Source organism: Poecile atricapillus, chromosome 16 (genome assembly GCF_030490865.1).
Source record: "Poecile atricapillus isolate bPoeAtr1 chromosome 16, bPoeAtr1.hap1, whole genome shotgun sequence".
In the NCBI taxonomy this organism is placed as follows: Eukaryota; Metazoa; Chordata; class Aves; order Passeriformes; family Paridae; genus Poecile; species Poecile atricapillus.
Window position 1 is genome coordinate 1,767,424 of NC_081264.1, and position 25,132 is coordinate 1,792,555.

At 49.5% G+C, this 25,132-nt stretch overlaps 1 protein-coding gene across 1 annotated transcript in view; it reads right to left on the minus strand.

Moving 5' to 3' along the window:
• TMEM132B (transmembrane protein 132B) overlaps positions 1 to 19,942 on the minus strand; it is a 213,454-nt gene extending 193,512 nt beyond the window's left edge. The window contains exon 1 of the mRNA XM_058851528.1: positions 19,850 to 19,942. Within this exon, the coding sequence (XP_058707511.1) occupies positions 19,850 to 19,934 (85 nt within the window). The 5' untranslated portion in view covers positions 19,935 to 19,942. The remainder of the gene's footprint in view (positions 1 to 19,849) is intronic.
• Between the last annotated feature and the right edge of the window lie 5,190 nt (positions 19,943 to 25,132).

Here is a 25,132-nt window from a genome sequence, read left to right on the forward strand (position 1 = left end):
GGTGCTTGGCAGCCTTGCTGCCCAAACCTTCATCCACAGAGCTGCTGCTTACACTTGGATAAAGGGAGCTGTGTGACCTGCAGCTCTTGCCTCACACAGGAGAGACACTGAACACACCCCAGCAAGTGAACAGCTTGTTTAATATTTGGTTACTCCTTACATGAAGCCCTTCAATTAAAGATTTAATTCAGATTTGTTAGACACATATTAGGTGCTAAATTCCTGCTGACAAGTGCTAAAAGTGACCTGCAATGTGAACTACATAATCCTTCCATTTCTGTGTTGCCTGCAAATAGCCCCGAACAAGACCATGAGAAAAAATAAAAAAACAGCTTCTCAGTCTCCTTTTCAGCATCTGCTGCAAACAGGAGATTTCTGCTGGGCAGCTTTCCCACTCTGCTCAGTTATCTGCACCTTCCCTGCCCAGGACCCAGAGATCCCCAGTGGGGACCAAATGGTCAGCAGGGACAGGGTGGATTCAGCATCTCTGGAACACGCAGAAGGGATGCCTCAGAGTCAATCACTGAAAATCCCTCTGCATCAAATCCTGTCAGAGCAGTTAGACCATAAACTAATAACTGTCAATCTCCATTTGTTTGCAATGCTGTGAAGAAGGCTTTCATAATTCTCTTAGAGAATAAAAGAGACGCTCTGATTTTGTTTTAAATGGAAGCGTGTGATAATATTAGCTGCTGGTAAACCTCAAAGATAGCACTTATACAGCATCAGAAACATTTGCAAAGATGGAAAAGAAATATGGAAAGAATATGAAAAAGAAAAGAAAGACCTTAAAATCTACAAGCCATATTCTGCAAACTTTGGTGCCTCTGTCTAAGTACACTGCAAGATCTGTGCCTGTATCTTGATCACTCCAACGAGGCTACATGGTATAAAGGAAGTTACAAAATTTTCAAAGTGTATTATTCTTTTTCTTAAGGATTTCTATTTTTTTAAATGTTGAGGAGGATACAGTACACCCAGAAACTACAGTCTCCAGCTTGTACAGTTCCAGATGCCAGTTCCATCACACAAAGCCATGAAGTGCTTCTTAAATCCCACTGGAGTGTGGGCACATGAACAATGGAAAAAGGAAGAGGAGGGAGAGCACTACAGAGGAAAACCAATGCCCAGAGCAGGGGGATGATTCAGCCCCAGATTGCTTAGCTGCTAAGAGAGGCCAGACGAGCAGCCAAGTCTATCAAGGTTTCATTCCTCTGCTATATAAGGTGTCCATAATCCAAAATATTCACCACTGCTTTCACTTTTGTCACACGGGGTAATTGAAGGGCAGGCACATAAAACAAGGTTGGGTTGAGCAGGATGACCTGCTCCAGTCACAGCTGCAGGATGACTCCAGGCAGGGAGTGTGGTGCTGTGCAGGATTCAGGAGCTAAAGGCTCATCTCTTTCCCTGCCTCTGGCAGAGACCAAAGTTACTGCACATCTCTGCCAGTTCCCTCTACCTGCAGAACAGGGATAACTGTGCTTACTTTCCTTTTCCTGCAGGTTGAAGAGTGCTTTTTAAAAATAAACATGTGTGGAGAACTGCTGGTAGGAAGAACCATAAAAAAGCCCCTCTAGATAAAAATCTAAAGTACAGCAAACTTACTAAAACAGGATGCAGCCTTTTAGCTACAGCAACCCTGTAGCTTCTTTTCTCCCCAAAGTTAAATTGAGGCAATTTTCATGTATTTGTTAAATTGGCATGAAAACTAAAAGTGAGGAACAGTTTGTTTCTGCTTTGGAAATCTTTCTCTCCTGGTGTCCTTTGTTTTCTTGTCCATATCCAGCATCTTCTTCACTTTCAATTGTGTTATCACACGTCCATTCTATGTTTCCTCATTGAAAAGAAAAAACCATCAGTAGCAATTCAGCCTTCCTTTCAGGGTCACTTAAAGCACATTTCAGTTTCCCAACAGGATGCAGGTGAGAACTCCAGATTATTCACCTGTTGGTCCTGCAGGTGCTGTTTCTATAAAATTAAGTGCCTGTCTAATGGAAGAGGTTCCAAGAAGGATCTGGAGAGACTGTGTACAGCATGGTAGAGAAGACAGAAAATAAAATTACATCATCCTAAGGGGAAAAAAACCCAAGGAGGATCTGGAACCACCTCCTTTTAAAGCAAGGCAGAATTCTGCTGTGCTGAAAATACCAACTGGCTGCTTTCCCAGGTAAAATGCCATTGCATGAAAGAAAGAGTCAATTACTGCCTCAAGGAACCTCCCTGTTGAGGCAAAAAAGCAATTTCAGACAATGTGTTGAGCCCTCTCAGTGATTAGGAAAAAAGAGCAAGCTGCCTGTGTGTCAAGCCAACACACAGGAAACACAGGGAGATGTGGGTACATCTTTCACCAGAGGGTGGCAAAGGGGAGACACATCCTCTGCTCTGGGCTGCTCCAGCTCCTCTCCCAAGCCAAGCAACAAGGACCAGCCCAATGTACTCAGCATGTGTGAGATACAGAGAGTACAAAATACCTCAAAGGGATCAGCAGGGGCTCCCCTCACCATGCTCTGACCCTCAGGGAACGGAGCCTCTGGAAAGCGTTGGCCCCATGGTGGGGCCATTTGAAGCCACCAAGCTCTCCCTGTGGGCTCGAGGACTCCCCAGGCTCTCAAGGAGGCAGCTGAGCTGTTGCCATTAACTAACCCACACCAGCTCTTCTCCAAGGGCTTGGTGAACCCACCCATGCACCCATTGACCTAAATGCCAGGCAGGGATGCAGGGGAGGAGCGCCCTTGCCCTTGAATCAATCCCAGCAGATCCAGCTGTCAGCCCACCAAGGAGCCCTGGTGAGAATTTTATCTTCCTTCAACAACACTCAGCTTTTGTTAGAGATGAGAAAGGCCTGTTTTGTCTGCAAGAGAGGAAAAACCCTATGTATAGCCACGTGTATCTCTGTATGGTGTGTGCCTGAGTATATAGAATATACATCTACATGCACACACTTCACAGCTTTCAGAGAGCATGACAGCGTGTTTTCATATAGTACATCTGAAGAAAAGGTCTTGTATCAGTGCTACAGCAGAGAAAATTCCATCTTGAAAATAGAGAATGAAAGGAGAAAAAAATAAAAGAGACAGAGAGAATGTTTTCCTTCTTATCATGTCTGAGGAGCTTAACTATAGTCATGGGAAGAGATAAAACCCCAGACAGCAGAGTACTGTTCTGGAGACCACAATATGCATAAAAACTCCTGCAAACCCTTGTTAAATGTTCCTACCCCTCCCACCCTCCAGTCCATACCTCCAGGGTGCAGTTTTCAGGAGACAGAAAGATTTAATGTGCTTTGGTTAAACTAATTCCCTGGATTCTCGCTGCAGAGACTGTCATGACAGTGTGTTCCTCTGGTTTATTATATTAATAAGCAGAGTCATTCAGCACTCAACATGATGTGGCTCTCTGACTTGCACATGACTGTGTCCCCTAGCTGCAGCAATACAGAGGCCTCCCCCAAACCCTACTTGCAAAAAAAGGTTTGTTATTTTGAGGCAAAATAACCACAGCTGCTTACAAACAAGGATGCACATACAGCAGGTTTTAAGTGTGCAGAGGCAGCAGCTGAATTCACCCCCAGTCACCTCCAGTTCCCTCCCTGCTCCCTGCCAGGCTCCTTGGGGTGCTGGTGGTATCCCCCACATCCAAGCCTGTCCATCTCATCCTGTGCACCCAAGATGCATGTTGAGCATATTTTCCACTGATTACAGCCAAGTAAGAGTAAAAAAATAAGGTTATTAAAACAGTAAAAAAAATCTCTAACCCATGAGCAAAGCTCTTCTTCCTCTTCCTGGCTTGAAAAACACTGCAATCCTGGCCTGAAATCATATGAACTTCCCCTAAAACCTCTAATCACTGCTCCCTGCCTTTATTTCCCAGCTGGGAGAGGCGAGTCACGATGTTTCTGCAGCCCAGGAGGCACCACCCGCTTGGCTCTGAAGATGCCTCATGTGCAGCTCTGTTATCACCACCTTTTTCCGGGGTGTTTGGTTCAAGCACAAGCAGAAAGGAGACTGCACCACAGCTGCCAGCACTGCTGTGTTATCCATATGTAATCAATCCATGAGGACCCCAGCTGATATTCTGCTCCCCTTCCCATAAAGGTTTTCTAGCTTTCCCCTAAGGAGCAGCCTCAGGAATACGCTGTGTGGCAGAGATTTTATACCATGGAAATGATGGATATTGTGTATGTACTGATTATGTTGAACCCAGCTGTTTACCTTTGCTAGGACTGCAATTATTTTAACAGTAATTGTAAAAATAAATTGGGGAGAGAAATAGCAGGAACTTTCTAGTTTGGTTTTCGAAAGTAGAGCACTGCCAAGAGTGACCTGACCTCAGACAAGTCACGTGCAGCCATTTATTTTATATATCAACTGAGCTCATCCATGCATGGAAAACAGAGTGCTCTGTAGGGTTCTGAGCTCAAATGGGTCCCAAAAGGTTAAGAATTCAGCCCAGTCACATCTTCCTCATTTATCACCAACTGCTTAAGCTGCCACAGCACCCAGATCTTCCCAGCAGCCAATCAACCACATAACACTGACATCAAACCTGCAGAACACCGTCAAACTGCCCACAAGACAAGCACATTGACCTCTCCTTCTCAACAGGTTCACTCTCCTCCATACAAAAATTACAGTTTAGTCTAAACATTTTTGAAAGTATCCATTTTGCAACTGGAACAACCATTTCCCAAGCCCTGCACGCAGTTCCCCTGCTTCTCCTCCTCTCCCTGGATCGCAGACAGATGCCAAGCCATGGAAGTTATTCTTTCATTTACAGCATCTGGTTCCTTGGCAGACTCCTTGGGTAATTATGTTCATAGCTTTAAAGCTGTCTCTAGCTCTGCTTCATGGGTTTGCTGCTTTTGGCTTGTAGCAGTCACTCCTCATCTTCCCTGGCCGTCACGTGGGCTGAATGTTGCTCTTAAAATACAGGAATTAGACCACAGGTGTGTGTCTCTAACCAGAGCACAAATAAACAATACCCCATGTTGTTCTTTAAGCACAAGCACTTGTTTTACTGGATGGTGCTCCTGTGCCTCTGGAGAAACCTCAAACCCTTGTCCAAATCCCTCCCAGGACCACCTGGCTCACACCTCTCCAAACCTGGAGAACGTGTGGCTACAACCACAGCCAGGATGGGAAAACCCACAGTGTGACCTTTTCCTTTGCTCTTAGCTTAAACCTTCTCTGCCTCAAGTACAGAGTTATCACTGTGAGGCACAGAGGGACAGACATGTGCCAGACAGACTGACACAAGCAGCAGGAGCATCCAGCAGCTCTGTTCATTTACCAGGGCTGAGTGAATGCTGCCTGTGCTGGGCAGGTCAGAGGAGCAGGAGGGAAGCTGGATCTCTCAGTCCTCATGCCCAGCATCCAAAGGCCCCATCTGGAGCAAACAGACTGAAAATGCTCCCTCAGCACAGGGGCTGCAGCAGGGCTGGGCTCCCTCACTGCTTCAGCACAAACCTCTGTGCTGCAGAGGTGCCAGAGCCCCAGCACAGGGCTCATGGAAACAAATCATCCTGGGCAGGGAGGGACTCTGGGCATACTTAAGCTTTTTGAAGGAATAAACCCATAAAGAGAAAAGTACAACAGATTTAAGCATTTAAATGCATTTCCATAACTGTTTGTGATGATTCCCAGACAGCAGCCTTCATTAAGCTGGAGCTGAGGCTGAGAGCACCAATTAGCAGGATTTAAAAACAAAAAAAGGAACTGCTGCAGTTATCCCCAAATAAAGAGTATAGGCCCAGCCTAATCTTTTATGCCTGGCTTAGCTGGAAATGATGGGAGGTTAATGCTCCAGGAAGGTGAAGTGCACAGTCCTAGGGATGGGCAGCCAGTTTGGTTGCTCAGCACCATTTGGCTGCTAGGGGAGGGAAGATGTAAAATATGGCAGTTCATCCTCACATCCACTGCCATGAAAGCAAGGAAAGGAAGGAAGAAGAGAAATCCTGGCAAAGCACTGGTGGACACCTCCGTCTGTTCATCAAGCCCCAGGCAGCTGGAAGAGGAACACACTGAGAACTGCCCAGCAGGTTCCAGCAGTCACTCACACACACTTTAGGAGATGTTTGAGCTACTTTAAAATCACATGACAAATTAAAGTTACACTTTTTTCCCGTTCATTCTGTATTCTGTCACATTCTTTAACTTTATGCTGTGCAAAACAGTTCTACCAGTGGACTTTGACAGCAAGACCCCGCTTCATCCCCACTCCCCAGCTCCCACCATGGGAACTGCTTTCCAAAATGCTAAAATTCCTTATCCAGCTTTCCTTCCCACAGACTCAATCTGCAAAGCCTGTACATCAACTTTGTCCAGTTTAGCAGCAGACTGGCAGCAAAGACACTCAATAGTGCAAAACACAAACCAACAGGAAAGATCAAATCATCTTTTTAAAGGGTGAGTGTTATGGATTTTCATTTTTTCTGTAAGAGCCATGAGCAATTATTTTTGAGCACAGAGATCTTAACCATTCATTTATCCTGAGAATAAAAGTGGGAGCAGGGGAAATGATTGCTTTTTCATTATTTGTCACACTGCCAGTACTGAATCAAAGTCAGAGGACTGCCAAAAGATCTCTTTTGATCCAAATAACTATCATCCTCATAAACATTTCTTCAGGGAGAAAACCCAAAACCCCAGTCCAATCTTTCCACCATGATTCTAAAGATAAATACATAAACAACAACAACAACAAAAAATCCCTCTTCCTCTGTAAGTCTTTGCCATTCAAGCCAGGCACAAAAGATTTTTAAAAGGTTCTGTGGGGGGGATCCAGAACTGGACCAGAAAAAGCCAAACTTGAATACTCCCATCATCAGCCCAAGACTGTAACACCACTCACAGTGTGTTAGAGAGATTAAAAAAAAAAAAAATAATATATATATATAAAAAGATTTTACATCAGGAACCAATTTACTTTTGCTGCTCCACAGAGCAATCGTGCCTCAGGACCCACAGCTAAATGGCTGGAGCTCACATAACTGGAAGAGCAAAGAAAGCAGCAGAGAACTTTAATGGCTTATGAAATTCAATTGAAACTGATGGTTAGAAAAGTGAAACATTTAACACCCCACCAACTTAACATCAGTGTACCCATGTGCATGGACACACACGAACCCAAAAAGGTGGGAACTCATTTTCCACTCACCCACGTGTCCGTGACCCCCACAGTGCCCTAGGGAAGGAGATGGCACCCTCAATACAGGAGCTTAAACTATTTTAATTATTTTAACTCCTCCAGACCTTTTTCCACTGGAAGCTTTAATATAAAAACCCATCTTTTGTGAAAATGGCAACACATTATTATGACCTGCACCATTCATGTCTCTGAAATATTAGAAGCTGCATTCTGCATTTCAACTTCAGCTGGAACAGGAACTCAAAAACCCTCCCTGCTATTTGAGATGACTTTGAATAAACTGTTTGCAGCTGATGTACTTTTCCAGCACGGATCTTTTCTGTTATGAAGCCTGTCTCTGATGAACAATAGAAAAATATTGTTGACAGGGGTGTACTTTTCCATCAACTCAAAAATACCATTTTGCAGAATATTTTCACAGCTCAGCAGAAGGTGGAAAGAAAGACAATATTATGACTAGATAAGAAAGAGAGAAGACATTCGTTATAATTAGCTTATAGTATTTTTCTTGTTGGTTTTGGCTTGATTGAACAAAGTTCTTTACTAGTTAGAGCGCCAATCTGACTTACAAAGCCTTCAGGCAAAACTCATGATAATCAAAGATTAACATGGGTAAAAACAATCAGAATTTGGTCAAAACACTTTAGAACAATGCTTATATCCACAAAGCAACTAGAAGCACCAGTAATTTAACATCCTGACTTTGAAGTGCTCCCAGGTACACGGTTAGTCAGGTGCTTTAGGATGCATCAGCCCAGCTTAGAGGCAAGAAAGGAATGGCCACATCCTGGCAAGGGTCACACTGTCATCTGCTGAGTGACTCGGGGCACAGGGACACTGCTGCCTTGCAGAAGGACTGGAACATCAGGAATCACCTCACTGGAGCCTCCATCGTGCCCTTGCAGCAGGCAGGGACACGTTCATGTGGGCACTCCACACCGAGCTCTCTCCGCTGCGCTGCACCGGTTGATTCATGGGGAGGCTTTGATGTGCAAATTAATCATTATAACTTTTAACTGAGCTAATGTGTCATATGTTGCTAATTACACAATAAAAGGGGGGGTTGCAAATGATTTTAAATGCTTAACCTAATCAAGATGGCAAGTTGTGTTTTAATTACAAATTGTTGTGCAGCAGCAAAGCATCTGCTGCAGCTCAGTGGCTCTGGTTCCACAGCAAAGTCCTGCTGTGCCTCACTCGTGTGCCCAGCTCCAGCTCCCCCTCAAAGCCACAGGTGGCTGGGGCAGCAGGGACATCCTTGCAGGGGCGGTGGGGACATGCCACCACACCTGGCATGAGGAAACACCCACCCTGAACATCTTTCTCAGGTCATGTCTCACAAGAAGGGCTCCTTACGGACACCTTCGAGCTTGGCACATTCAAACCCCCCCATCTGCCACCTCTCTTAATGTGAATGAACATTTCCACACACAGGGATCAGTGATCTTCCTCCAGCTCGGTGTTTCTCAAATCACATAAGCAAGAATCAAGAGGCATCTTTGGAGCCTGTTTCCTCTATGCCCTCACAGTTAAGGGGAAAGGAAGAATAAAATGAGATAACTATAAATAAATAAACACTCCCGAACTTTGTAGTGCCTGGAGCAAGTTTTTACAACCAAATTAAAATCCCTGAATATTGTGGCCTTTAATGGAGACACTGATACAGCCAAGCAGCTACAGCATGGCAATGCACCTGCACAATGCATCACCTTGGGAATGTGCCACTGTGAGGTCAGTGACAAAGACCCTGCTCACCACCCGACTGGCCCTGCACAAAAACACCCACTTGCCAATAACTCTGCTGCTAGTTAACCAGAGTTTCAGTGAGGACAGAAGACCTCTGAAATGTATGGCAAAAGCATGGTTATCTAAAAAAGCAAAGACAGTCTATTGTTTCTTACATTATTTTTAACTTGATACAGCCCCTACTTGTCAAAAAGAGGGGGGAAAAAGGCCCCACAGCCTCTGAGAACATTAATCTGCTTTAGATTTTGCCCACAGTAAAGCAAAAACCTTCAGTATTTTTGCTTGGGTTTTTTTTGAACACCAGGGGGCTGATTACTGTGAAATGATCTTAGGCTTCTCCCACTAAGTGGACAGATGGATTGCTACTTTTGCAACTTCTTTTTGCAGCCTTGAATTCAGTTGCTGGCGGGAGGCTCCATTCCAGCTCTCCCCAGCATCATTTCTCTCCTTGCACTTGTCATCTCACTTCCCAGCCTGAGGCTGGGCTGTGGAAAAGGCTCTCTGCAATCACAGGAATGTGCACACAACCCTCTCCCAGCCTCAGGCTGGACCCCACTGTGTGGGTACCACACGGGCTCTGCACCTCGCTGGTGCCCACCCTGGGAACAGGGAATGGCACTCCTGGATTTTCATGCCAAGGTGGTGCTGGAGCTATGGAGACAAATACTGCCAGAGCTAGACAGACCAAAATGAGGTCTCTGCAGCATCCCAGCAAACAGCAATGCAGAGGGTTCTGCAAGGTGAGAAAGAAATAAAAAACACTGCTAGACAAAAGTCATCCCCTTAACTTTTTTTAAAAAGACAAATTTTACAAAGTGCAAACTGAAACTCTGCCAGGCTCCATATCCCTGCTTCCCTGACAACCACGGAGAGCTGTTCAAAGGGACTCACGAATGGTCAGGAGCAATGTGGGTCCAGCCAGCAGCCTTTGCCCTCACAACCCACCACTCCCACAGGCAAAACACCACAGGCTGGGAGAAGAACTCAGAGGAAACTCCTCAGCATGCAGGGAAGGGAACTGCTCATTCAGAGGATGCTTTTTGGGAACAATCCCCCAGGGACACTGCCAGACCTATCGGGCATCACCCCATTGCAAAGCAGGGACTGCAGCCCCTTTAAGATGAGGACAAGGGACAGAAGGAGGAAACACTCAGCTTGATCCGAGGAAGTGAAAAACCTCGGCAAAAGCAAACTGCCAGCCCCAGGAATGACTAAGCACAGAGCCAGGCAACGCAGAGCTGGCGAAGGCAGCCACACAGCACACACTCCCAGATCTATGCCAGCTCTGAAGGTATCTCTATGGGAAAACCACTGCTGGGGAGAAAAAGAAGAAAAACCAAACCTAAAAACAAGGACTCAATTCTTTAGCAAGCCACATGAACTGCCTGAGTGTGTTTATAAGCATCCCCACCTGTCTGTAACTGCAGCTGATGCACAGATAGCAATATATGGGTCAATAATGGTTTATCTAAAGATGTGTGTCAGCCCATCTCTCCTCTGCTCTCTGACAAACCTTTTACAAGAGCCACTTACTTTAACCCTGAATTATCTGCCTCTGCTCATCTTCAGGGAGAATCAGCACAGCAGAGAAAGAAGCAGGCAATTCCCTGTGATCTGAAAGCTCACTTTCTAAATCAAATCAATTTTTCTAACGTAATTTGCCTCAACTAAATCACTGACCCATGCATTTTCTCACTATCCTTTGACAAGAGCTGCACCAATTGAAGCAAAGCTGAAACACTTCAACCAGACCAATTCATAGAAGTCTTTAGAGGAATTCTTTCATCACTGTAATTAATTTTTTAAGTACCACAGTGGGATCCTCTGAATTCAAACCCAGTCCAAGGAGTAATGATTATACTAATGGGAGAAGCTGCGCGGTAAATAAATGCCAGGGCCCTACTGAAAGGGATGGTTTTCAATAGGAGACTGCCATTGAGGGAGGTAACTGTGTTTTGGAGATAATAACTCAGATGATGAAGTCCCACAGACTGGAGTCTGATACAATTCCCAGATCCTGCACACCTAAGGGATGAGCATTTGGACAGATGTGTGTTAGAGCTGGGGCTGCTGCAGCTCTCAGCCCTTTGAGGAGGTGTGGGGACAGAGCCAGGGCAGTTTGGGAACCCATCTGAGGGTCTGCTGCTTGGTGCAGGAACCAGAGCCATGACTGCCCTTTGGCTTTCCCCATCTGGATAAACACAATAAAGCCTTCTTACACGTTTAATGTGTCGGGCTGCAGTATGCTCAGAGAAAGGGAGGGAAGTGCTTTAACTCTGGATGAGCAGGAGGCTTCAAGGAGACACAGCTGAAGATGTACCCAGGAGCTGAGACTTGTCCCCCAGTCTCTTACAGCAGACTCCAATAATCTCATTATGACACTGTAATAAGTGAAATAAAGGTGCACAACATGGACATTTGGGGTTTAAAAGGGCATGTCTGAAGAACAGATCCTTGGTACAGTCCCTGAAAAGATGTCCCCAGTCCCGATGGCCTGTCCAGCTTCATCATACCAAGGATGAGATGAGATGGGCACCACCATCTGGGGTCTCCTCTCTCGGGCTCTCGTTGATTTTAGCAATAAAGAACAACAATTTCATCTCTTCATTTCTGCTTATGATTTCCCATAAAAACTGTAATGGGCTGGTGCAAATCAAACACAGCAAAAAAACCAAGTGCCAGCTCTGGGGCAGACAGAGAGCCCTTACAGAGAGCCTCAGCACTGCTGGGATGGGGCTTGGAGGAGCCAAGAACAAGCCAGGGCTGAGACATGGAGGAGGAGACTCATGCCCAGCACACCAGGGCTAACAGATTGGCCATGAACCTCAGCAACCTCTGTCCAAGGTGAGCCTCATTCCCTAAAGAGCAACAACCAGAACCATCAGCTGCCATCAAAAAATAACCCCAGGGCCCAGCTTCACCCAACACCTCTGCTCTCCCTGCCAGCAGGGCTTAGACTTTGGGCTACTGCCCCAGGGCACCTCATGGGGATGCATAGAGAGGACAGGCAATGGCTTCAATGGTACCCACTTTTTTTCTCTGAAGCCCTTTGAGATCTACAGAATGAATGAATGATAAATTATTAATATTTGAAAAGAAAAAAATGTCACAAGTGCAAAAAAATTCATGCTATCTTGTTTATCTCTTGTTTGTTTCTCCTCTTTAATGGAGTTGGGCCATTTTTGCACTAATACTCATGCTAATAACTTTCACGGGGCTACTCCTAAGCAAAAGACCTGAAATGAGTAACTGTGCTGCATTAAAAAAAAAAAAAAAAATGGAAGAAACCTTTGTATATTAATTCTCATGGCTGTCAGAGATGAGGATTTAATAATGTTAGTATCTAAGCTACTCTATTATTTCCAAACACCTTGGAGCAGAATGTCTTAGTGGGAGATGAATTAGATAGTGCAACTGTAACTGCCTTCTGAGTGTTTTCAGAGCATAGACTATGGCTCATCACCACGTGCATTTCAAGTTCTTGCCCTTTCTTCTCCAAATAACCTCCAGCTGTAAATGTATTTACAGGCTGGGTATTTACATGTCAGAGCCAGCTCCTTATTTTGAGCATTTCCCACTCACTGTTTAACCATTTGTCCCCATTTAATGGAGTTGCCTGTGTTTGGCATTGGATTGGTGATAGGGATGGGAACTCAGGTCATCCAATAAAGGATGGGATGAAGCAAAGAAGGAAAGCTGTAGGCGGAATACAGGAGAGGTCTAATGGGCTGCAAAGCTCTCTGCCAAGGGAAGCAGCAGAAGTCCTGCATCGCTGAAAACCAGCCACGCTCAGGAACAGGCTGTACCCAACCACCAGAGATGGGAAAGGCAGTTTATCTGCCAACTTTTCCAGCTCTAATTCCCATGATTTGGAGAGGCTGAGGCACACTGGCCTTTGAGCTTGCCCTGAGCAAGCTCTGCTGCTTCCAGAAGGCTCTTGCCACCCTCTCGGTGTGCCTCTGTCACAACCCTTTAAAAACCTGCTTCAGTGTGTGCATTGTGCCCTCTCTGCACCCAGTGAATGACAATCAGACCTTGTGTTATTGGTCCCTGCTACCCCCAGCTCTCTGAGTGTACTTGAAAAGCCCCAGTGATGTTTCAGACTGCTGTGGCCCCACAGCAGGGACAGAGGCACTGGGGATAGATGGCTGCTGTTTGTCACCAGACCACGTGAAAGACTCACACTCACCATAGACTTGCCCCACACAGACATCCAGACCAACTCCTTCCAAAACTCATCTTGGATTTTCACCTTCTTCAACCAAAAATCTGGGTACCAAGACCAGTCAGCAGCTACCAACTCTTTGCTGAGTTTCTAGTTACTGCTCATTGCATAGAAACCTGCTCCATCTGCTCAAGGGCTCCCTTTCAGGGCACAGGGGCTCTGTCTTTTCTTTTGGTGTGAGCTTCATCCTCTTCTGAAGCTGCAGCATCCATTAGACAGCCCTCCTTCCCCATTGTGGCGAAAGTCTTGCTGCTAAGCAAAAGCTGTGGCTAATTGACAACTCCTAAACTGAGATATGAAGTAGCTGCGTCTGTCACTCATGCAAACAGCAACAGCAACTCAGCTGCTAAATAATGGAAAATGGTTCATTTATCTGACTCAAGGAAGATCCTTTATTAAAGAAATGAACATCTCTGGTGCTACAGAGCCATGCCCTGATCATTCCTGCATCTTAAAAATCTAACACTGCCCATAAAATTCCTAAGTAACATAAACCCTGTTCCTTTCACTACTCTCCCAATCAGAAAAACTGGATTTAAATCACCTGCTGGCAGGTTTATTACAGGGCCCACAAGCAGATAAGGTCCTGTGCACCAGCCCTCTGCACTTAATGGGAAATAAATCTCTGCTTTGCCATCTGTTTTTGAAATGTTTCCATACAAGCTAAACAAAAAACCCCAAAGATATGTGCACCTCTCATTTAACCTTCTAAAGGATTTTATTTCTGAGGTAATGAGGATGACATTTCTCCCCTCTCTAGCAGAAATCTTTTCCTCCTCACCCTGATTCCCCCCCAGGGCTCCCTCAGCCCACAGCCAAACTCTGCTAAGGTTGTACGTGTGGATAAATGGGCTCAGCCCAGGGACAGCTGCTTGGCCAGAGGCACCATGTCCCACACATCCTGTGGATGACACCAGTGGAAATCACTTCTGGAGCCTCCTGAGACCCTTGGAGGAGGGATTGGGGGATTTTGATCCCTGCTTCTCCATTGAGCCCCAGTTTGAATTGCATCAGTGGAGTTTTAGCCATCATTTCTTTTAGCAGTGCCAAGCCAGAGCTGCCCAGCAGGGGTGGTTCCACAGCATCCCCTCCCCAAAAGGGACCTGTGGTCCTTGCACAGCCTCTAAGCACATGGCAGTGCCATCCCCAGGCAGGAGACAAGGCCACAACGAGCACTCTCTCCCCAACATTCAGCAGCTTTGTCTCTAAAAGCCCATTTTGTGCTGCTGCAGGGCTCCTTCCCCACTGCAGGGGAAGCCATGGGGCAGAGCAGCTCCTGAGGGCCAGCTGGTGCAGGCACGGTGGGATGAGCAGAGCCGCTTTACACGCAGTTTCCAATTAGTTTACTCAGCAGACGGCAGCCTCATGGAAACCCCTCTGTTCCTGGCTATCCCTCACCCCCCAGGGCATCCCTTTGCTCGCTCTCTCACTACCACCATCACCAAAAAAACAAAAATCAGGAAAAAAAACAGAGTTAAAATCAAATGCTACACTTCATTTTCTCTCCTTGCCTAAAGTTGCAAGAGACAAGATAGGACATAATCGCCACTTTTAAAATCATCTCCTATGACAGGCAAATTGATCAAGTGGAGAGGCTGGGCTGCTTTTGAACTTGAACAAACTGATTTTCCATGAAAGATGGTGTTTACATTGCCTCTCGATAGCCTGCTGATATATGCATTCCTCCCGCCATTTCCTCACCATAATTTGGGAGGAAAAAGTGGTTTTGGGGGTAAAAAAGAAGGAAAAAAGAGAAAAAGAAAAAAGCATGTTTCAATCTGGAGCACATCATAAATTCATGAAGCTTTCTGAATGCTGTCAGGAACAAACGTTTATGTAAACAAAGAAAAGCTCAAAGTGCATTGCGAGAGAATTTTTGGGTAGCGTGGAAAAAACATTAATATTTACCTTGCACCTGAGACTAAAGCCGATTGTGTGAGGTAGTGCCCAAACAGCAAAGCCTTTCCACAGGGAGCTCACCCACCACACACCCTCCAGCAGCCCTTGCTTTAGCTCCCATCGCAGCACTCTGTCACAGAGGGCAATGGGAATACCCAGACACCGAGCAATCCCCATCCTCCCCCCGTAAATCATCTCCAGGGACCTCTTTGCTTGTCATTTCTTCCTGCCCATCCTCACGTGGGAACCTCTTCCTCTGAAATGCCAGCTGGGAAACTCCCGACAGCATGAAATCGAAGCATCTTCCACGACATCTAGAGCACCACATGGTAACTCACACTCCACAGCCTCCATGGCACTTAATTCGAGAGGATCTGACAGCCGTAGTGGGGAAAGCACCACGTGCCAGCGCATCAGCGAGCCACTGACAGGGCTAAGAGCTAAAGCTCTGCCAACAAACCCAGTCACCGCTTGTCATTAACTAACGTTGGTTATATTTAGGCAAGGAGAGAATGGGGAATCGAGTTTAGTGAATTAAATTTGTTGAGCTGACAGTATTTATTTCGGTGGGATGGCTTCTCTTTCACTGGGAGGTTTATTAAGGCCAGGAGATCTTGGTTTTGCTTGCTTTATGTAGGATGTAGGGGGCTGTGCTCCTCTGAGACAGGGCAGGTCTGCAGCCACCTCCACAAGACACGGGGCTTGGTGAAGCCACCTCTCCATCTCAGCAAAACCTGTGCTTTGTACCAGCATCAACCACCATGGCCAGGACAAGCAGCACGAGCTGCCATAACCCAACATTGAGTAATGACACCCCCTCCTCCACCTTTCAGCCAAGGGGCCCTGCTGGGACACAGCCAGCACTGGCCTCCCGAGCAGCCTGGCTGCAAAAGACATTTCTGAGGAGCTATGGAGAAGGGCAGGAGGACCCTGACTCAGTGTGGAATCTCCATCCCACTTGCACCAATGGGAGAACCCTGCCCAGCCCAAATCCCTGTGCACCTCTGTGGTGCACGGACTCTTCTCCCCAGCCACTTTGAAGCAAAGGAGTCCTTGCCCAGAGACTGTGCCTTCCAAACTGCTGCCTGGCCTCAAAGAGCAACCAAATCCATGATGGCAAACCAAACACAGCAATTAAACAAATGGAGCCATCTCTGGCTCAGGAATGCATCCTTCAGCCAAAAAATCCTTCCCGAGACTCAAACCCTGTCCCAGCCTTGGCAACCCTCTGCTCTGACCTCCTGCAGCTGCTCCTGGACTCATACCTTCCTCGCCTCACTAAGCTGCTTTAAACACAGAGATAATAGGGCTGGGAGTGACTATCATTCCCAGCAATAAAATACAGCAAATTAATTGCACTTGATTGATTTTTAGATTTTAATGTAACTATTTTGGTATTCAAACCTCAAGAGACTCTATTGATCAGACAGAGTCAGGTGTCAGTGAACAGAGTTCTGTAACCAAGCCCCACAGACTGAAGAAAATATTCAAAACCCAAAACCAGTGAGACTTCCCCATTTTAAGTAGGCAAAGGAGGCTGCAGCACCAGCAACAGGAGATTTTGAAGTGAAAAATGCTGTGCAGGGCAAGTCACACAGTTCCCTCCTGCATTCCCAGGGAGCCCAATGCCAATCGCAGCAGCAATGCATAAATCCAGAGTAGCTCTACTGACTTCAGGGCAGCTGGTCTAGATTTATTCTGATGGGAATTAAATTCATGGTATCTGAAATATTCTGCTCTAATGGATGCTGGTGCAAAAGGCACTATAATAACTTCAGACTTCTCCCCCCCAGCCCACTATCCCCCACTTCACATCAGTTTGTACAGTAAAATTACATAAGATATTGAGATCTGCACTAATCTGGGGAAAATAACCTACATTTCAACAGTTTGTACGATCGTTTTCTGCAAATCCATTCTACAGTAGATAACACAGGTCTTTCATTTCTGTTCCTAAAGAGCCTCTAAATAAAAAGTGTCTCCATATTAGGTGGAGTGATACAGGGACACATAATAAAACAAGCATAATGTCTCTCCACCCACGCCCCCCCGGAGCCAGAGTCTAAAAGCAATCGCGGGTCGTTCCTCCCGCACAGCTGCCAGCAGCGGGAGCGCATCCCCAGGGGATGAAGGACACGCCCCGCTCCTGCCCTGCCCCGGCTGCGAGGAACGGAGCAGCCGCCGGAAAAACAAAACATCCAGGTAACTCATCCAGCTCGCTCACAGGATACCTATTCATATAACCTCGGAGACAGCTCCGCCGCCGCCAGCGAGGAAGGCGGCCAAAAGCCTGCCTGGATGCCAGCAACAAACGGGGGCCTGCTGCCAGCGAGAGACATCCTCGAGCTCAGCGTGAGCGGCCTCGGCTGCCAAGCGCACACGCACACCACCCTGTGCTCGCAGCCGTGCGAGCCAGCAGCCGGGCCGCCAGGGACCCGGGGCAGGACAGTGATCTCTTAATTGGACCTTCACAAAGCTATTTAGGGGACCCGCCTGACGGGCGAACCGATGCCACCCGCTTTGAAGAGGCTGGAGAAACTCAGCCTGGTGCATCGGCGGTGCCCGCAACGCAGCCTGCCCAGAGCCGGCCCCGGCGAGGGGGAAGGGAGGGAGCAAAGGCAAGTAAATAGAGAAAAATGGCAAGAGTCCAGAGCGAGCGTCTGTATGAGCTGGGAGCTTTGCGGAGATGGCAGCACCGCGGCATGACTCATGCAGGTGTCTCTCCCGTCTGCAACAGCCCAAACCGAGATGCGGTTCGTTAACCCCTGGAATCCAGAGGAGAAAGCCGAGCTGGATCGCGGCGAGCTGCGGGAAGATCGGCACAGCCCCGGAGGGAGGCGTTGCCGGGCTCTGCCACCGCTCGCCTTTCCCTGAAGAGCTTTCCTGCGATCCCAAAGCCGCTCTGCACACACAGACATTGCTGCGGTCCGCGCCAGGGGCGGGACGGGGCCGGGGAAGCAGAAGGATGCTACGGCCGAGAGAGGAGGGAGGAAGGGAACGCGTTCGCTGCTCACAGCTCGAGCTGGGAGCGCACTGCGAGCTCCTGACGCGCACACTGAGCACGGAGGGCTCAGAGCGGCGGAGAGGGATGGATACGTCGGTAGATTTGCAGCCACAAACTGTTTCAAAGTGGGTTTCCATATGTTTAAGCGCTCAGAGCGCTGGAAGAATTACACCCACAGCCCAATCTCACCATGGTAGCTACCCACACAGGAGGAGACGGGAGGAGGGGAGTATCAAGGAAAAGATTAGCATTAATATGTCAAAGCAATAAATAAAAAAGATTTAAAAAAAAAACAACCCAGCAACCTGCTCCTTTGCTGCGCCTAACTCTCTCCTCGATAAAGGAAAAGCCGCACGCCGCACAGAGCATCGCAGTGAGCACAGAGAGCCACCATTCCGCGGGGCAGCGCTGACCCACAGGCACCCTGTGCTCGGTGCCCCAGTCCCCGCAAGCTGCACCCCACCTTCCATGCCCTGCGCCCCAAACTCTGCACCCCGGTCCCCGTGTCCTGCTCAGGAGGATTTCCAGAAGCCACCGAGGCTGCACGCAGCCCGGCCAAGGAGGGAGATGGAGGGCAGGGCAAGCACTGTTTTTTGGGGAGAGCAGAGCGAGGACCCCCTGCCGTCCATCTCCTGCGTGTCCCCAAGGCTGATGCCTCCTTCCTAGCAAATTGTTCCTGCTCCTCCTGTAGGAACCTTTCCTAAAACACTTCCCCACCACAACGCCTTCGCTCTGCCCTCCCCAAGAGCGACAGCTACTGCTATTACGCCTCCCATGGATCACTGTTTTTCCACCTAAAATCCTTGCATTTAGGCATATTCCTAAAACCCCCGTGAAGTTTCCCCAGCAGCCCAGGCTTCACGCTACGGCCAAACGCGAGCACCGTCCCGAGAAGCAGTAAACGCAAACGAATCCCCGAGCAACTTCAGCACCGATGCACCTTAATTAATTTGCTTTTAACAACCCTTGTTTATTAGGAGCAGCATCTGCCAGGGAGCTCACGGGAGCACGCACAGGAGAACGTCCCCAGAGTGAAGTCCTGCTAAAGACTTTCCCAGGGGCAGCCTGGGGTGAGCCCTTCCCCAGCAAACCCCCGCACCTGGGACCCGAAACGCTGCTCTCAAGTCCAGCTGGGGTGGGAGGGGAAAAGAAAAAGAAAATAAGAGAGGAAGAGCATCTCGCATCCCCACTCCCTGCCCGGGCGCGCTGCCTCGCAGCTGACCGTGATTTGGGAATCCCACCTGAACCCAATCAAGGGCCAGACCCCGCTCCCCGCCTGCCCACCGAAACCGTCCTTATCGGAATTAAGCGCAAGAAATGTTACACAAGTATTTTGTTACCCAAGGGGTTTAACTCCTGCACATCTTTCCCCCCACCCGCGCCCGTGGAGCGCCAGAAAGAGCGAGGAGCATCAGGGAGGAACGGGGGTCGGCCGCCCCGTGGGAAACCCCAAATCCCACGACCCCTGTTCATCCCCAGAGCTCCGGCAAGCCCAAACTTTTCCCTTTTTTCCCCCCTAAATCGACAAAAACGCGCTGGCAGCGGCCGAAGCAGGCGGGCAGCCTTCGCGACACGCGTGGGGACAGGGGACACGCGGGGAGGCTGCGGAGCTCCACGGGCACTTCTTGGTGCGCGTTCCACCCGCAGCGCTGCCGCCGGGGGAGGGAGGGCTGCCGTGGGGGAAACGGCCCTAAATAACCCGGGGGAGGGAGGGCAGGTATAAAATAAACACAAACAGTTAAAAACAAGCACAAAAATGAACGCAAAAAGCAAAGGGAACAAACAGAACCACAGCAGCGGGGTCGCGGCGGTGGGACCGGGGTTACCTCGGCACAGGAGCAGCAGCGGCGCCAGGAACAGCGCGGGGCCCCGGGAGAGCATCCTCTTTGTTCCATGCCCAGAAGTAGTCATGGTGCTGATTTATTTGGAGAGGGGCGGCTGAGCGGGGCGGGGGGGCCGGGGGTGTCGCGCCGGAGCCCGTAACCACTCCCCCCGCTCCCCGCCCGCTCCGCTCCGCTCCGCTCCGTCCGGCGGCGGGGCCGGCGCCCGCCGAGGAGGGCAGGGGAAGGGGGGTCCCCGCTCCCCGCCGGCCCCTCTCTCACGGCCGCCCCCGCCGCATCGCCGCCCCCGCCCGCGGCGGCAGCAGCGGCTCCCCGGGGGCAGCGGGCGCTGTGCCGGGGCTGCGGCGGCGCGGCCGGGCCGGGCCGGGCCGGGCCGGGCCGGGCGGGGCCGCCGGGCTCACCTGCGCGGGATGGGAGCGGGGGCGGACCCGCAGGTGCCTCGCAGCGCCCCGGGAGGGGTGCGCGGTGACCGGGCCCGCGGGGGCAGCGAGCGGGGGAGGCCCGGGGTGGGTTTTTCTCGGGGTGGGTGCCGTGGCCCCGCGTGGTGGGTGCCGGGGCGGGCCCGCAGCGCCCCCGGGGCCGCGGCCGCTCCCCCGGCGCGGGGGGCCCTGAGGGGGGGGCGCGCGCCGGCCGCGAGCCTCGGGAAAGGGCGCGCGCGCCCCCTGGCGGCCGCCGGAGGAACCGCGCGGGGAACCGGAAACGGGAAAAGGGCGTCCCAAAAAACTGCCCGAGAGCATCCCTAAAACTGCCCGGGAGCATCCCTAAAACTGCCCGAGAGCATCCCTAAAACTGCCCGAGAGCATCCCAAAAACTGCCCGAGAGCATCCCTAAAACTGCCCGAGAGCATCCCTAAAACTGCCTGGGAGCATCCCAAAAACTGCTCGAGAGCGTCCCTAAAACTGCCCGAGAGCATCCCTAAAACTGCCCGAGAGCATCCCTAAAACTGCCCAGGAGCATCCCTAAAACTGCCCGGGAGCGTCCCTAAAACTGCCCGAGAGCATCCCTAAAACTGCCCGAGAGCATCCCAAAAACTGCCCGAGAGCATCCCAAAAACTGCCTGATAGCATCCCAAAAACTGCCCGGGAGCATCCCTAAAACTGCCCGGGAGCATCCCAAAAACTGCCCGAGAGCATCCCTAAAACTGCCCGAGAGCGTCCCTAAAACTGCCCGAGAGCATCCCAAAAACTGCCCGAGAGCATCCCTAAAACTGCCCGAGAGCATCCCTAAAACTGCCTGAGAGCATCCCAAAAACTGCTCGAGAGCGTCCCTAAAACTGCCCGGGAGCATCCCTAAAACTGCCCGAGAGCATCCCTAAAACTGCCCGAGAGCATCCCTAAAACTGCCCAGGAGCATCCCTAAAACTGCCCGGGAGCGTCCCTAAAACTGCCCGAGAGCATCCCTAAAACTGCCCGAGAGCATCCCAAAAACTGCCTGAGAGCATCCCAAAAACTGCCCGGGAGCATCCCTAAAACTGCCCGGGAGCATCCCAAAAACTGCCCGAGAGCATCCCTAAAACTGCCCGAGAGCGTCCCTAAAACTGCCCGGGAGCATCCCTAAAACTGCCCGGGAGCATCCCTAAAACTGCCCGAGAGCATCCCAAAAACTGCCCGGGAGCATCCCTAAAACTGCCCGGGAGCATCCCAAAAAACTGCCCGAGAGCATCCCTAAAACTGCCCGAGAGCATCCCAAAAACTGCCCGAGAGCATCCCAAAAACTGCTCGAGAGCGTCCCTAAAACTGCCCGAGAGCGTCCCTAAAACTACCTGTGAAAGCATCCCAAAAACTGAGAGAGCATCCCAAAAACTACCTGTGAGGACATCCCAAACAGTGTGAGAGCATCCCAAACAGTGTCAGGGCATCCCAAACAGTGTCAGAGCATCCTAAACAGTGTGGGGACATCCCAAACAGTCTCAGAGCATCCTAAAGGCAGCGCAAAGGGCATTTCTCTTCGAGGGGTGTCCATAGGGGTGTGCAAAGAACATCCCGAGGAGTGTGAGGATGTCGGGAGGAGCACGAGGCTGAGGAAAGGGAGCCTCGGGAGTCTGGGGACATCCCATGGATGTGCAAGGGATGTTCCAAAGGCTGAGGAGCGCGGCCAGGGCAGTGCCAGCCTCACCCCCCATCCCAGCGGGATCGCGCAGGGTGGCACTGTGCCAAGCATTGCTGTGCCCTCTCCCTCGGAATGCGAACACATCCCGCCGCTGGAGCTGGAATTCCACTCCAAATCCGCTCTAATTGCTGGGAGTTGTTACTGCGATGGCAGTAAAAGCAGCCAGACAGGGAAGGAAAAGGAGAGGGAGCACTAAACCCCTCCCCTGGGCTCTCCCGCAGTTTTGCAAACACGTCTCCGAGTTTGATTTTTTTTCTCCTCCCTGCATAAACAAGCTTTTCTGTAGTACTTGCTGTAATCTTGTTCGCTCCATAACCACTCCTAGGAATGTCATAAAAAATTTAGCTCTAATATTTTACCACTCCACACAAACATGAACGTGAATAAATGCTTATCTCCCATGTAGGGAAATGTACAGCAGCGTGAGAGCGCATGGGAATCACCCTCAGGCTGGAGGAACCAGACCCACAGAGGTGGGGGAAAACAAAACCCAGGGGAAGCCAAAGACCTGGCATCCTCAAAGAAGATAAAAGCAATAAATAAGTATATGAAAGGAATAGGAGGCAGAAATGAAGAGCATCTTGCTGTCTGCCCTCAGTGTTTGATCTAATAAAATACAACCAGAACGTGCAGCTAGTGGAAATCTGGTGATCCAAAATAAGGGAATCAGCTGCTTTAGACATCCCATTTCTTTTTTGGGGGGTGTTGGGTTTTCCTGGAGGTCCAGGGGCTGCCCCTGGCCCTTGAGGGGGGGTCACTGTGGGTCACTATGAAATAAATGTGCAAAGCTTTGTGCAAGGAGCATCCAAAGCTGTGTGTGAGCTCTGCCTTGTGGCTCAGCTGCATTCCCTGGAGACAGAGCAGGACTCAGGGGAGTTATGGGGGGCACAGGGAAGTAGGAAACAATTCCCTTGTGCAGCTCAGACCCAGTGCTGACCCTCAGCTGGGGTACCCAGGACCCTGTCCCCAAACCCTGCACACAGCCAAGGGCCTCACCTCTCCTTTAGGGCAGCACTGGGAAGCATTTAGACTTCACTCCATCACTGCTGCACATTTTAAAGTGGGATTTTATAGCCAAAATCCAAAGTGAGAAATCCTGCAGGCTGACAGAGTGCTGAGAGGGAAGTGATCCCATGTTGCCACTGAAGATGAATAGATCACACGGACACAGGTCGAGGTGTGGTGAAGAGAAGAGAAAGTTTATTTTTCCTCCCAGGATTTATAGGCTCCTGACCACGGCCAGGGATTGGATGGTCAGGATAACACTTTCTCACTGCACTGGCCATGAGAGATCACATCACAAGACGTGGAACAGAAAGAATGTACACATATCTATGTTTACAGTTCCTGTCCTGGGAAAGACCTTAGAAAACCATGTCAGCAAGCTCAGAAGCTGAGTTTTCAGGGCGACAATCCCACTTGCAGAGATCCAGGTGCATTGGCTGGGATGTGCTCATCCCCCATCCCGTTTGTTCCATGCAGAATTAGTCAGGTTCTTCCAAAACTTCCCAAAGTGCTGCTTGAGCTGGGTAGTAAAGCTGTAGTGATCCAGCATGTGCCTCCCAGCCTAATAAAGCTGTAAGATCTTCTCTGTCCCCTACAAAATGCTTTAATGCTTTTACTGCCTTTTAATGAAAGGTAATATTCTGGTACAAATGAAGTGGAAACATGAATCAAGTGGTGTCTGCAGACTGTAGGAAGGTTGCTTGGCAGTGCCCTCTCTCCTTCCCACACCTTTCCTCTTTTGTGTTGCAGGAAACAAACCAAAACAAAACCAAATACAAACAGCAATAAATTCCTTTGAGAGCTTTGGGCTGAACACGAGGGGCTGTGTACAATTTAACAGGTAAAAGGAAGATATCACAGGAAAAATGCATCAGAATTGGGGATTTTCCAGGTCAGAAAGCACCTTGTGGGGTGAGCCCATGTGAGCTGCTCCCAGGACAGGGGGTCTGGGGGTGCTGAGGTGTTTTGGGGAGCAGGGGGAGCAAACCCCTTGGAGACCCAGCTGATCACCAGCTACAGGGGCAACCAGGATCCGTTTGCCTCGCTGAGGTTAAAAGAGGAGGCCTGAAAAAACAGAAGGGGGTTATTGGGAGATACAAAAGTTACAAATCGAGGAAGATTTGCAGATAAATCAACAAAATAATAGCCAGAGGAAGGAGCACAGCTTCCTCACAGAGCAACAGGACAAAGAGTGCTCTTTGACTGAATTTGCACAGTTCATGCCGGGAGTTTCTGGTTTCCACATCACTGCTGAGCCGTCTGCAAGCTCCTTAGCTGGCTTACAGCATGGCTTGTCATCATCCCCTGTCTTCTCCCGGTGCCAGAGCATCAAAAGGTACGTGAGGAGACAGCAGAGCCGTAATCCGGGTCTCCCGTATGTGATCCTCAAAATAATTCTTTTCCCAAAGGAGATTTTCTTTTGAGTTATTCCGGTGGGATGGTGCTACACTTCCTTTGTGCTGGCGTGACTTTGCACACAGAGGCAACCTGTGTTATGAAAGGCTTGAAAGACTTTGCAGCATTACAGAAAGCTGTTGATTTTCACATCACTCATGTGTCAAAAGATGGGAGGTTTCGGGAATGCCCCTAGGAGAACAGAAAGAATGGGAATTTTAAAGATGTTTTAAAGTATTAGGAGGCAAAAAGCCCAGCTGGGAGTTAGGGGGAGGTAAGGATGGGGCTGGGATCCTGGGCTGTGTTTAGAGCCTGATTTCCTGGAGGGAATAAGGAGCTCCAGTAACCCCACAGCACAAGAAATTGATCATTTTGCACAAATGACGTTTCTTTGTCCTGTAACTGAGTGTGGAGCTTGAGATTTAAACCATGTGTGTGCAGAGAGCCAGAAACTGTCAGTGGGGCCATCTGAGGAAGTCCTGCCCCACTCAGAGCATCCTAAGCCCTGTTGTCCCACTGACCACCTCTGCTCACTGCAAGAGAGCGTTGGAGAAATCTCGGATTTTGGCAAAAATTAATGGCATCCACTTTGCAACGCTGAAAAACGCTGGGGGAATGAAAAACGCTGGGGGAATGAATCCTGGGGCTGGCACGGCGCTGGGGGCTGCTGAGCTGGGAGTTACGGCCAGCACTGGAACATCGCGCCCCGATACAAAAACTGGGGACCCCCGGGGATGTGTCCCTGCCTGGGGAGGAGCC